The sequence below is a fragment of the Colletotrichum higginsianum genome, chromosome 3, assembly GCF_001672515.1.
Source record: "Colletotrichum higginsianum IMI 349063 chromosome 3, whole genome shotgun sequence".
Taxonomy (NCBI): domain Eukaryota; kingdom Fungi; phylum Ascomycota; class Sordariomycetes; order Glomerellales; family Glomerellaceae; genus Colletotrichum; species Colletotrichum higginsianum.
Window position 1 is genome coordinate 623,873 of NC_030956.1, and position 12,729 is coordinate 636,601.

General features: G+C 58.6%; 5 protein-coding genes across 5 annotated transcripts; 2 read left to right on the forward strand and 3 right to left on the reverse strand.

Moving 5' to 3' along the window:
* Positions 1-1,318: 1,318 nt before the first annotated feature.
* CH63R_03734 (YidC/Oxa1 family membrane protein insertase) lies at positions 1,319-3,055 on the reverse strand (the record flags this gene model as incomplete). The annotated part of the gene is made up of 3 exons (XM_018298709.1): positions 1,319-1,819; positions 1,903-2,889; positions 2,984-3,055. The coding sequence occupies 3 exons, from the start codon at positions 3,053-3,055 to the stop codon at positions 1,319-1,321; spliced, it is 1,560 nt and encodes a 519-aa protein (XP_018159955.1).
* Positions 3,056-3,835: 780 nt separating this feature from the next.
* On the reverse strand, positions 3,836-4,329 carry CH63R_03735 (Mitochondrial import protein 1; the record flags this gene model as incomplete). Its single annotated transcript, XM_018298710.1, has 2 exons — positions 3,836-3,946; positions 4,060-4,329. 2 exons carry the CDS (start codon positions 4,327-4,329, stop codon positions 3,836-3,838), a joined length of 381 nt encoding a protein of 126 aa, XP_018159956.1.
* A 622-nt stretch (positions 4,330-4,951) lies between these two features.
* On the forward strand, positions 4,952-6,338 carry CH63R_03736 (SEP domain-containing protein; the record flags this gene model as incomplete). Its single annotated transcript, XM_018298711.1, has 3 exons — positions 4,952-5,032; positions 5,086-5,513; positions 5,567-6,338. The coding sequence occupies 3 exons, from the start codon at positions 4,952-4,954 to the stop codon at positions 6,336-6,338; spliced, it is 1,281 nt and encodes a 426-aa protein (XP_018159957.1).
* A 474-nt stretch (positions 6,339-6,812) lies between these two features.
* On the reverse strand, positions 6,813-7,992 carry CH63R_03737 (GTP-binding protein gtr1; the record flags this gene model as incomplete). The annotated part of the gene is made up of 2 exons (XM_018298712.1): positions 6,813-7,767; positions 7,829-7,992. The coding sequence occupies 2 exons, from the start codon at positions 7,990-7,992 to the stop codon at positions 6,813-6,815; spliced, it is 1,119 nt and encodes a 372-aa protein (XP_018159958.1).
* A 1,657-nt stretch (positions 7,993-9,649) lies between these two features.
* On the forward strand, positions 9,650-12,631 carry CH63R_03738 (Ankyrin repeat protein; the record flags this gene model as incomplete). Its single annotated transcript, XM_018298713.1, has 4 exons — positions 9,650-10,335; positions 10,399-11,010; positions 11,067-11,359; positions 11,421-12,631. The coding sequence occupies 4 exons, from the start codon at positions 9,650-9,652 to the stop codon at positions 12,629-12,631; spliced, it is 2,802 nt and encodes a 933-aa protein (XP_018159959.1).
* Between the last annotated feature and the right edge of the window lie 98 nt (positions 12,632-12,729).

The window sequence follows — 12,729 nt, forward strand, 5'->3', positions numbered from 1 at the left end:
GCCAGTGGCGGCTGGTTGTCACCGGAATTCTTATCCCACCTCCCCTCGAGGTCACAAGCTCTGTCGAAGGGGGGAGGGGCCCAACCTGTATGAGCGGGAGCTGGCCGAAGGGGTACCGTCACAATGCCTACCATACACAGTTGCTGCCAGCTACACATGAGCTGGAATTAGCGGGGTCTGCGTTTTTGCTTCCGCGTTGCATAACAGACGCAGTGCGTGGCGGCGAACAAGACTGAACTGACTGACCGACTTACTTGCTTCATGCTCGTGCCATTTGGCGTAGATATCCTCCGTCCCGGTGGACAGTAAGCACGTCTACTCCTACCCAGGTTGACTCCCCTATGAGCATACAAGTGACGGAATGTATGGGAACTGATGTTACGACTTCCTGCAGTCTAGGGTCGACAGCATTCGTTGTTGCTTCCGGCTGGTTGTTCTTTCGATGATGTCCTGTCGGCGAGGAGACGGGGAGATCCCAAGGGACGAGGACCAACGCCGCCCCGTTCCTCTCCTTTCCTGTCGCATACGTTATTTCTGGTAGTGCGTGTGTATCCACGTACAAGACGAGAAATGACGAAAATTGAACCACTCTGTGGATTTGATAGGTGCCTGGAGAGCGCGGAATTTCCAAAGGCTCAATCCGAACAGAATCGAGGACGCGGCTGTCTGCCTGGCAGGTTGTTGGACATGGCTCACCGGATAAGACCATCCATCGTTTGCTTCCGTGAGTCCGTCAGAGGGTGACGGAGGCGCCGCCGACGGAGGTGAAGCAGGTCTGTCTGGACGCAGAGGACGATGCCCCATGCAGACTCGGGGGTCGACAGCCACGCTCCGAGAGGGGACATAGGCCTCGTTAGGCAAAAGCTCACTGTTTGGCAGGGGAAAGCTAGCGCGAAGACTGTGAGATTGTCTCGTGTTTAGGACTCGAGAGTGAGTGGTGCCACTCGAGGCAGGACCAGTAGCACTTCCTGGTGGTTGAGGGGTATCGGCAGGCCGGATTGGAACCCGACTCGACACATCTCTTGGACTGATTGTATCTTTTTTGCTTTCACCATCACTACGTGAAACCCGCGGCTAAGACTGTTGGGAGATTGAGTCTCTATTAATTCTGCGATGCCGTATCCAGATGGTACACAAGCTGTTTCTTTTGCTTCCTCACCCCATATGGTACAGTAACTTTACCCCCAAAAGCCCAGGAAGTCTTTTGTCATCCTCTCGGTGTTCTCTTTGGTAATATTTTACATTTGTGAGCCTTGAATCTCACATGAAACCCCTCCCCAGAAAAAGAAAGCTTCTCTTCTCCTTTTTCTTTCTTTCTTCACTTCTTACGCATCTGGCCCCAGAACTTCTGTCTCTCCTGCTCTGCCCTCGTCGTGGCGAATTTCTTGGCGTGCTTGGCCTCCTCCTTGACGCGGTTGGCCTCGAGGTAGTTTCCGGCACCGCCCTTGGCGTTGTGCACCGTCTGCTTGATGTTGTTGAAGACGCCGCTGATGGTGCCGTCCTGCGCGGGGGCGGGAGTCTCAAGGGCGGGAGCGGCGGGGGTGGCGCGCGGGGCCTGGTATGTCAGATGGCCGGCAGGGGCGGCGGGAGCGGCGGCGGGCGTCGGAGTCGAGGGGAGGGGCGTGAGGTTGAAGAAGCTGCGGAAGCCAGGCTTGGTGAAAAGCCAGTTCTGGAGGACTCCGACCAGGCCGGTAACGAAGAAGTACAGCTGGACGCCGGCGGGGAGATAGGCGGTGAAGATGACGGAGAGCGGGCCGAGGATGTACATCATCAGCTTCTGCTGGGCCTTGGCCTGCGGCGTAGCGTAGCGGGAACCGAGCTAAAGGAAAGGGGGGTTGGCGCGTTAGTGATGAAGTTCTCGCAAGACAGGAGGAGGGGGTGTATGGGGGAATGTGTATGTACCTTGACCATGGCGAACATGGCGAACGGACCGGCAATGGGCAGGAGGAAGAAGGGGTCGGAAACGGTCAAGTCGGAAATCCAGAGAAGGCCGCCTGTCTCCATGCCGGGGACGGGGATGCTGGAGGCACCGTTCAGGACACGGAACATGCCGTACCCGAAGGGGATCTGCAGGAGACCCCAGAGGCCGTTGAGGGGGTTGACGCCGGCGCGCTTGTTCATCATGGACAGGTCGCGACGGAGCTCGGTCATGGCGGCGGAGTCGCCGCGGGCCATGGACTCCTGCAGGCCGGTGCGGATCTCCTCGTAGCGGGGGTCCTGCTGCAGCTTCTGCATGCGGGCGGCGGTGTCCTGGGACTTGAGGAGGGGCTTGAACATAACGAGACGCAGAAGGACGGCGGTAACGGCGATGGAGGCCCACCAGGGCATGCCCGAGTAGACATGCAAGTGCTCGAAGGACCACTGCATCACGCTCGAGGGGCCCCAGCCGAAGTCGAGGCCGAGGGTCTTGAGAAAGCCGATCTGCTCGGGCAGGTCGAGGAGGGCGGCGGCGTCGAGGTCGGGGAGGGAGGTGGAGGGGGTGGCGGCGGCGCTGGCGTCAGCAAGGACTGGTTCGGGGGTGGGAACGGATGGTGCCGGGGCGGAGGCGGGGGCGGAGGCGGACGCAGACGCGGACGCGGCGTCGACGGGAGGTTGTGCTGGAGCTGCTGCGGGAGCTGCTGGTGTCGATGCTGTTGCCGCGGGCGCGGGCGCGGGAGCGGATGCAGGTGCAGGTGCAGGTGCAGGTGCAGGAGCGGGTGCCGGCTCGGGCTTGGAGTTCCAGAGAGAGAGGGCGCGTCGTGTCTCGAGGGAGCCGCCGATGGCTACTGTGCCGGCAAGACCGCCCAACCTGGAGTTGACTGACCTCAGGGAGGACCAGGGCGCACCGCTACTGCGCAGGGAGGTTCCGAACTGCCGCCCATCGCCGAGTCGTCTGGATGACCTGGAGATCTGGCCCAGTGGGCGTTAGCATCAGATGCGACTCGGGCAGTGAGTGGGTGATGATTGCTTGGGACCAAAGGGGGGGCTTTCGGGTGATATTTACAGATTGGCTGGATATGCTGCTGGTCGCCCTCACGGAGGGGAGAGAGCGGAGGACGCCTCTGCTGGGCAGCATGGTGGGCTGGATCTGAGAGGGGAGGAGGGTGTTTCGGGTGTGTGAGTCGTGAGGATTGTCTCTCGCGCACTCTCTCTGTCTCTCTATCTCTCTCCCAAGTCTCGACGACGGACAGGTGCGCTGTTGCTGGTAAATTTTTGGGGACCGGCTCTGGGGACGAACCGCGGACGCGCCGGGAAAATCTCGGGCCATTTTTGGGTGGGAGGCGGGCCCAAGCTCCGGCTCCGTGTCGCCAAATAGTCAGCATTAAGAGAAAGATACCTAGGTACCTAGGTCGGTAGAGGTCCCTCACTCCCCTCTTACATTACCTATTTATCGACCTACCTAGGTCAGTATCTCTGGATGAGTGATTGTTGATCTAGAAGTCACATCATAGTAATTCTCGCCAAGGCCTTTGACCGTTTGGTTTAATTTGAGCACAATCCGTTTGGTTTTGGTCTGCAACTTTGCACATGTACAGATCGCGAGCCTTGAGCTCGTTCGTCGCCATGACCCGGCCCACCCACGCCGCCTGTCTAAAGGGTCACCGTGTTTCCATTCCATCTTCTGTAGATGACGTGCATCTTCCTCTATGTAGATGCATGCTTTTCTGCCTTGCTCCGAAAGAAGGCTATCCTAGAGCAGCAGCCTCTCATGACAGCACCACACGAACCCTGCACCCGCCGAAGCAACCTCACGCTCGTCTCTTCCAGGCATGCAGGAGACGGCTCACTTTTCCCAACAAGTCGAGATGGCTCATCATTGCTGATGCAGAAAAGACACTTATTCCCATCCGCCTAGTCATTCCAGACTTGTCAAGTCGTCCAGGCTGGTTGTAGGCTTTCGGTGCTTGTCTCGAACCTCCAGGCCGGGGCCGATGGCGTGTGTTCGTCTCCGGGACATCGGGAAGACCTGCAGTGCGTTAGACTTTTTACATCCATACAATCTGCCACATCGTATGTGTGTGTGCAGGTTGGCCGAGGCATTGGCGCCGTTGCGAGACTCGCGGGGTACTTCAGTCGTACCTTGGTGCTGCCCCATCCTAACCTGTACGCAGCTTCATGTGCAAACAACTCTCCAAACCCGAGCATCATGCCATTGATGAACGGCAAAAACAGGTTGATGGCGGCGCCGCGGACCAGGCCCCAGAACGTCGGCGGCTTGTAGAGGATGAGGGGCGAGTTCGATGAGGGAGGGGATTCGGTCAGGTCCTCGCCCTGGGAGTACTGCTCGCTGTCGGACCGGATTGTCACGCCGGACTCGGCGAGGGGGTGCAAGGAGTCGTCGGAAGCCATGTTCGGGGTTCGGCTTGGTGGGCGTGGGGATTACGGTGGTGGTGAATGAGTGCGTTGTTTGAGAGTCTAAGCCGGGCAGGTTTCCCGACACTCGGCGCTGAGGGATGTGTAGTGTAGATGCTAGTACGGGGAGCTGCGGCGTCACCTCGGAAAATCATCATAGCTGCTGGCCTTGGAACGCTCAGCATCGAGAACAGCTTCAGCCACATTTGGAGATTAGATAAGCTATGGATCGGGCCATCCAGCAGTGGCGGTGGTGGGGTTTGATACGTACCCTCACTTTGCCTCACGTCACAGGGAAAGGAAAGTGCTAGAGAGGTGTCCGTGTACGGATGCAGCAGTAGCGGTAGCAGCAACAAGCTCCAACTGTCTGCCCACTGACGACCACTAAGCTGCCTGCTAATTATTCGGCTTCATCCATCTCCCATCTTTTTGCACGTCGCGACCCTCAAAAATAAATCACACTTCACTTATTTCCAAACTACCTGCAGGTGATTGACAACCTAGCTTGCCACTGGACTACATCGAAAGTTCTTCTTCTCGCTGTCCAAACCGACTGCCCTACCCTCCTAGGACCGCACCTCACCGAATCACCCGCCAAACCACAACCAGCGCCGTCATCATGTCTGGCAGCAGCAACAGCGCTTCGCGCAACAACATCCTGCGTGACTTCAAGAGCTTGACGGGTATGTCCGAAGCTCGTGTAAGTCATGGAACCGTTTGCCTCTTTTCTCTTCATGTCTGACCCCTTGTCAGTGCACAGAGTACCTTGAGTCTGCGAACTGGGACATTGGCCTCGCCGCCCAGGCCTACTACGCCGACCACGACTCCGAGGACGAAATCGAACCCGTCGCCCAGGCCCAGCCCGCTGCCGCTGCCGCTGCTCCTGCCGAATACACCGGTCCCCGAACTCTCGATGGTCGGCCTGCACCCGAGTCCGCCGGCCGAGGCAGCACGGTGAAGAAGGCGGCGCCTAAGAAGAAGGGTCTTGCGACGCTCAGCTCCATCGGCGGCGGTCACGCACACGATGACGATGACGACGAGGACGACGAAGACGACGACGACAGAGGCCGTGGAGACCTCTTTGCCGGAGGCGAGAAGTCTGGATTGGCTGTGCAGGACCCGTCCCAGGAGGGCGGCGGTGCAAAGAAGATTATCAGTGACATTCTCGCCAAGGCCAAGGCGTAAGTACCGAAAACCGGACGGGCTCTTGATGCCGAAACTGACAAGAACCTAGCAACGCTTCCCGCCCCGAGACTGCATCCTCCGCTGGCCCTTCGCGCTCCAGCGTCTTTCAGGGATCCGGAAACACTGTCGGTGGCGAAGGAACCGAGAGCCGCAGCATCCCCGACCCCAATGCCTTCCAGGAGGGTGCTGGAGGCCCGCCTGGTACCGGCGGCGAGCCTCAAGAGCGCACATTGCACCTGTGGCAGGACGGCTTCAGCATCGACGACGGCGAGCTTCACCGATTCGACGATCCGGAGAATGCAATGGACCTGAACATGATCCGTGCCGGTAGAGCCCCTCTGCACCTGATGAACGTCCGCTATGACCAGCCGGTGGATGTGAAGCTGCACCAGCACCAGGAGAACTACCGCGCGTTGCCCAAAAAGTACAAGCCTTTCGGTGGAGAGGGACGCCGACTCGGCAGCCCGGTGCCCGGCGAGGGTAGCTCTTCCGCGGGCGCGGCCGCTCCCGCTGTTTCGACAACCACCCAGGCCGCCTCCGCCGGCTCGACTGGCCCTCAGCAGGCCGTCGACGAGTCTCAGCCCACTCTGACTCTGCGCATCCAGCTGCCCAACGGCACGCGACTACCTGCCCGGTTCAACACTACGCACACCGTCAACGACGTTTACGAATTCGTGCAGCGCGCCTCGGCTGACACCAGCACCAGATCGTGGGTCCTGGCGACGACCTTCCCGAACAAGGACCACACCGATCGCAGTCTAGTGCTGGGCGAGATGCCCGAGTTCAAGAAGGGCGGAACCGCCGTCGTCAAGTGGGCTTAAACGGGATCCGTACAAGAGAAAATGGCGGGAATCGGGCGGCGTTTGGTACATTGGCCCCGCATCATGGCCGGGCGGCTTTGGGTCTGGGCATTGAGGCAGTTAGCCTCGGCGTGGAATGTAGACTATTTAGCTTGAGAAATAGACATTAGACACGCCCATGAGTTAACGACGACGGGATTGGTGGTGAGTGACTTTGACGTAAAAGTATGCACTGCACTGCTTGCTTATAAGATAAGCGTACCTTTTCTCCTCTCTCCCTCTGTTGTACAGTTTTAGATCCTCCCAACGCCCTTGGAAATGGTATCATTAATCATCCCTGCCATACGACGCTGCGGCCAGCTATCGCCCACGTGCATCTCCAACGAAAAAGAAAAAAGAAGAAGAAGAAGAAGAAAAGTGAAGAAAAGGAGAAAGAACCTCCCTCCCCCCACAACCAGATCTACAGTTTTCTCCAGCCACACACACGCAAACCCTTCATGCGGCCCCGCCACCCTGAGAAATCATGGTGGCCGGGCCGTCCAAGAACTTAAAGTGCTCAATGGCGATCTGGCAGTTGAGCATGGCGGCGTTGAACCTGGCCTCCCCCGGCGGCAGGATGACCATGAGGTAGGTGTTGGTCGTGAACTTGAGGATGAACAGGTTGAAGCGCGTGCCGGCCTTGTGCTCCATGCGCACGAACTGCTCTGCGTTGCGCGGGGTGCCGGTGAAGCGGCTGATGGTCTGCTTGAAGTGTTTCATGATGTTGGACATGCGCTCGAGGCGGTCCTCGGTCGGGTTCCTCTGCCCCTCTTCCGAGGTCCAGGACGAGACGGCGAGGAAGGAGGTGCGCTCGAACAGCAGCAGCTCCTCGGCCTCGATAGCGACGCCGAGGTTGGCGAGGTTCCGCTCGATGGTGGACAGATTGGGGACGAGGTCGTGGATGATGCTCGCCCAGGCCTTGTACAGGCTCTGGTCCCAGATGCTCGTCGCGAAGGGGGTGATGTCGAAGCCGGCCTGGCCAGCGGGGGCGGTCGAGGGGCTGGTGGGGTCGTCATCCGGGTGCTGCTGCTGCTGCTGCTGCTGGTAGCCGATGCTGTTGGCGTACTCGGCGGTGCGCTGGCGGACGACGCGGACGCGGTCGTCGTAGACGGACTCGCGGTGGGCGGGGACGACGAGGTCCATCTTGTGGATGAGGACGTAGACCTTTGCGCCGGGGGAGAACTGGAGCAGGGCGGAGATGATGGAGACATAGGTGGCGAGGTCGCGGTCGATGTCGCGGGACTCGATGTCGAAGACGTAGATGAGCACGCCGACGTTGGAGAAGACGTGGACGCGCTGCTGGGAGAGGTAGTTCTCCATGAAGGCCTCCTGGCCGCCGCAGTCCCAGAGGTTGAGCGTGAGGTTGCCGAGGAACTTGACGTGGGAGAGGTCGATGTCTATCGTGGCGCCGCTGGGATGGTGTGTCAGCTGCAGGGCTCGAGAGAGAGGGGGAGAGGGAGAGGCATAATTACAGTCTCCGGGTATCGCGGGCAATATAATTGCTGAAGATGATGCTCCGCATGCTCGACTTTCCCGAGCCGCTCTTGCCCATGAGCAGGACCTTCTTCTTCTTGGGCTTCTTAACCTCGGCCAAGGGCGCATTCCCCGGCCCGTTGTTGAAAGCGGCATCGGCCATTGTTGGTCAGAAGCTATTCATGCAATGATTTCTCGGCAATATAATCGTCTCGAAGAGGGGTTCGTTCGTTCAGTCGCTGGAGATAAGTGTTGGAGCTTTCGAAGAACGGCCGCGGGGCGGGGGAGATTCGGCGCCGGAGCTTGGCTTGTCACCGGAGGCCGATGTGTTAGGAACGCGCCTCGGGTGTCGTTACGAGGAGTAAAGAGAGTGACTGATTCGGCGTGTTGAGCAAAGTCGTGAACGATTGACTTGGGTGTCGTAGAGCGTTGCGCGCGGTCGAATATGCCTGACTGGATGCTGATCTTGGTTCGCGACCTGATTTCCAGGAGGCGCATGGCGTAGTACGTACCTTGGAGTCGGCGAGCGATAAGATAAAAAACTGCTGACATAATGTGTTGCATTCAAGCCGAAGCACGCATCCCGGAACCTCCAATCTTTTGATTTCCGGTCTTTTCTACCAGAGTTCACCTTCACTGCATTGATAGGTTCATCCCATCGACACCGCGACTGCCGTGCCCGGCTTCAAAAAGATGGAGGTCTTCTCCATGTGCGAGAGCAAGGGCTCTGAAATGTCTGATGCCTCGACTGCCCTGGACACACTTCAACTGAATCAAGGCGTCCGTCCGTCTACTCGGGTTGTGCATCTCTGAGCGACGACACATGACTTTATTGAAATAGTGCGTACATGACTTACATCGGGCCGGAACTGATCGTGGATGGAACAGCACGAGGGTACGATCCGGATCAGTCGTGTGTTGTCAAGTCAAGTTGACCGATTAAAGCATTGTTTCCTTACATCATGCCCATTCTCAGTCGAGGCGGATGCATCACGCAGACAGATATCAGCTGCTTCTCGATTCGTCTAGACGGCCTGTCAATACTGACGACTCACACTTTCTTATTCTTTCGAAATAACCCGTCATCCATTTATCCCATGCACATCTGGCAGTTGACAGTAGTTCGGTCCACCCGGGAGATGTCCCCGTTGGCGAAGGCGAAGTCGCCCTGCATACAGACTACGTCTTCCCAGCCCCCGGTCAGCTAGGGAGTCCATCGACTCCAGCCTCCGGCATTGATCTATAGCCGCGGATTCTATTGAAGGGATATACTAGTTATCCAATGGTGACAGACGGGACGCTCCCAAGGGGACTGCTCAGCAACCCCGCCGCCGGCTGGAGTGCGAGATGTTGTCTCAGCTGCTCAACCCTAGACTCATGTCCACCCAGATTTCGCTTCTCCCTTCCACTCGAGCCAATGAATGCGATGCTGTCATCTGGTTTCGGGATGCCATTCTGCACACAAGGGCCTGGTGGTGATACCGGCTAACGATGGGACTAGTGACAGCTTGTCTACCGAGGGTCTGAGTCGTCTCGATCGCCCTACACAGTACCAACATTCGAACGAGTGCTCATCCCTTCCCGAAGAAAACGTGTTGCGAATGAGGGTGAAGCTCTTGCATATTAGTGTTGATATCCCACTCGGAGCTGGTTACCTGATGAACTTGGGACCTGTCCGTTGCCTTGCCGACTGGGGAAATTCTTGATGTCCAGTCAAGGCCATTTCCTCGCAAGTACAAGATTGCCTCGTGTCCTGTGACGAAGTCCTTTGCTTTTCAAGCAACAAGCAGGCGGGCCTAGTGCGAAGAAGCACGCCGAAGATGAACACGCAAGTCTCCCAACCGCAGTGGGGTTCTCCTCGTCGTCCGGGTCATCCAAGCGGTATCAGCAGCAGCAGCAGCAGCAGCTTGTCGCGGGGAACAAGTGCACCAACTCAACGAACGAGAGTCGAAACAAGAGTCGAAACTCAGCATCGCCCTCCTCTTCCCAGCAGCAGACCACCTATACTCTCGAGGTACACCGCGCCGGAAGATGCACCAAAGACCGCGGCGACTCCGCCGGCGCTGCCTCACCGCTCCAGTGGTTCTCCTGGTCGCGTCTACAGCTCGCCAACCCGGCCCTTCGATCGGTCTCAGAGTCCCGTCATGACACTCCGCATCTTGTCGCCTAGCAGGCACGGGAACCATGACGGCAAGGGACAGGACGACCAGGAGAACAGAGCCGCACCGGGCTCGTCGGGGCCCGTCCCCTCGTCGCCGGGTCTGAGGCGGTCCACGAACATCAAGCAGACCTCACCGAAACGCCGACGGCTGCCGCTGAGAGACTCGATCCTCTTGACTCGCAAAGCCTCGGCTGATTTCTCGACCGGTGGCACGTCGACGAACCCAAGCACACCGCGGAAGCCTCTGCCAGCGCCACTGAGGCCGGATCGATCGCCACCCGAGGCGCTGGAAATTAACAGCATGCCTTCGACTCCGTCAAAACCGAGATTGCCAGATTCGCCCAGGTACACAACAAAAGGAATGCAACCGTCTTTGATAAATGTCGCATGCTAATTCCGTTTGCCCAGACTGGCATTTCGCCCTCGCCATCGCCCGCCCAACATCCCGCAGCCACCCACTCCGCCCGCGCGTCTGCCGTTGCGGGAGACCGACTCGGGCAGTTGCCAGGCGGCGATAAATGATCCCGCCGATGGCTCGGTGGCTGACGACAAGCGACTGATCTCTCGCATATGTTCACTGATCCTGGATGAGGAGTTCGGCGCCGGCGCCGATAGGTCTTCTACGCCGCTCAAGGTCTGGGATACAGTGGTTCGGTGTCTCGATGACATATCGCAGCTCGCACAGCCCGCAGCTTCCAGCAAGAAAAGAGAACGGCTTTCCTCAGGCTGTCAAGCTCCGGTTCCGCCACGGTCTCTTGAGACGCCTGTGAGAGGGATCAGCCAGACCGGTGCTGGAACTGATGCGGACGAGACTCGCGATGATCCAAGCATCAAACCCAAGGCCAATGAACTGAACAGCGACGACCCGAATCCTGGTCATTTACCTGCTGGTATTGACCGCGGTCACGGCGGCACACAGGCACTTCCATGCCCTTACAGACTTCGTAACCCGGCCCGCTTCAACGTCAACGACAGATGGCTGTGTGCCACTGGCAAGTGGAAGAACGTTGCAGAGCTACAGTACGAACCAGCCAGCTGAATCATGTGGTAGCTGGGTAAATGCTGATATCTGATAGGGCACACATTGTCAAGGACCATAGACAGTCCGGCAGCGCCGACCTGTTTCAATGTCCGCGGTGCGAGAAAGGCTTTCCGGAACCTTCTGCTTTCAAGGAACATCTGATGCTCCCGAAAGATCAAATTTGCGATCCCAGACCCGAGCTCCCCTCTACCGGCGGCGACGTCGAAGATGGTATCCCTGCAATCAGGGCGCGAGACCTCGCTGAAAAGGTGGAGAGGGAGACTATCAAGACGTGGGATGACCTGTGGCGATGGTTGTTTCCCTCCGATAGAATGGTGCCACGGCCCGGTGAGCTCGCCCGGCGGACCGAGAGTGATGTCAGACCTGGACTCGCTGACCACACGTATAGTGACCCTACCTGCTGTCGAACTACCACAGGTGGAACAGGAGGTCTTCGCGAGCAGCAACATGTCGAGCCTGAAGGCCAGCTTGGAGGAGCGTCTCCGGCTTCTGGCGTTGCAGTCGGCCACCAACGACTCGTTCTCTGCGCAGATACCCGTCATCACCGGGTCCTTGTCACTCGTCGTGGAGGCACACCTGCGCAGCGTGTTCATCGCCTGCCGCAACCAGCCTCTCAGCCAGCCCAGGAAGCGTGCATCAAGAACGGAGACGCCAACTGGTCGACCTAGAAATCATTCCTCGGCATCCACATCGAGCGCCAGGAGCATCGACAGGTTGCACAACCGTGGCCCGGCCATTGCTGTCAACGAGACCCGGGCCATGGCGAGAGACGTGTTTTGCACACAGAGCCATCGGGCGAGGAGTAATAGTGAAGATTCGAGGCTCGGCAAACTATCAAAGAAGACCTTGCAACTACCGGTTCCCACCATGCTCACAATCCCGTTCCCGCGCATATCGGCCCTGACGGAGCAGTCCGACGTAGGCCCCAGCCCGGTCTCGGAAGACGGGAACGGGTCCCCGAAAGGCCAGGTCTCGGACACCGAGTACTCATCCGGCGTCGATTCGAGCCCGAGCAGCGCCGGTGGCTTCCGGGAGTCCAATAACACGGACATTCGCTGCAGCAAGTGCAACATGCGGCCGAGCCTGCGGCCGAATGAGGACATCTTCTCGGATCCACATTTCGGCGATGGCTCCCCGACGGGCATGCGCACGCGGGATTCAACGTCCAGGTTCTCGGACTCGGGGATCGGGATCCTGTGCAAGAGCTGCAGGATGCTGGAGGAGCTCATCAACTCGTACTCGAGGGCGTCATCGCAGTCGGGCAAGTCCGAGAGGCGCAGCGACGTCGTTGCCGGCAACAACACTTCTGCTGCAAGTAACAAATATAACAAGAGCGCCGCCGTGAAAGGCACGGGGACGACGACGACGACGACGACGAAGTCGGCGGTGGCTGCGGCGGCGCCCGTCTTCTCGCCCGACTCCTCCGTCCTGGTGGATGAGAGCGAGGAGGAGACACTGTTTGACATGATACTCGACTCCGCGACGTACCTGGACGAAGAGGGCAACCGCAAAACGGAGGTTGTGCCGCCTGTTTATCCTCCGTCGCAGGTTGGGTTCTCGGAGTACGATCGGTTCGGGCGGGACGACAATTTCTTTTGATTTTTCCATGTTCGGGGAATGGGCGGGGGGGGGGGGGGGAGTAACTAAGTCGGTGTTCTGGCGTCGGCCGGCGGCGTTGCAATACCACAACCATCATC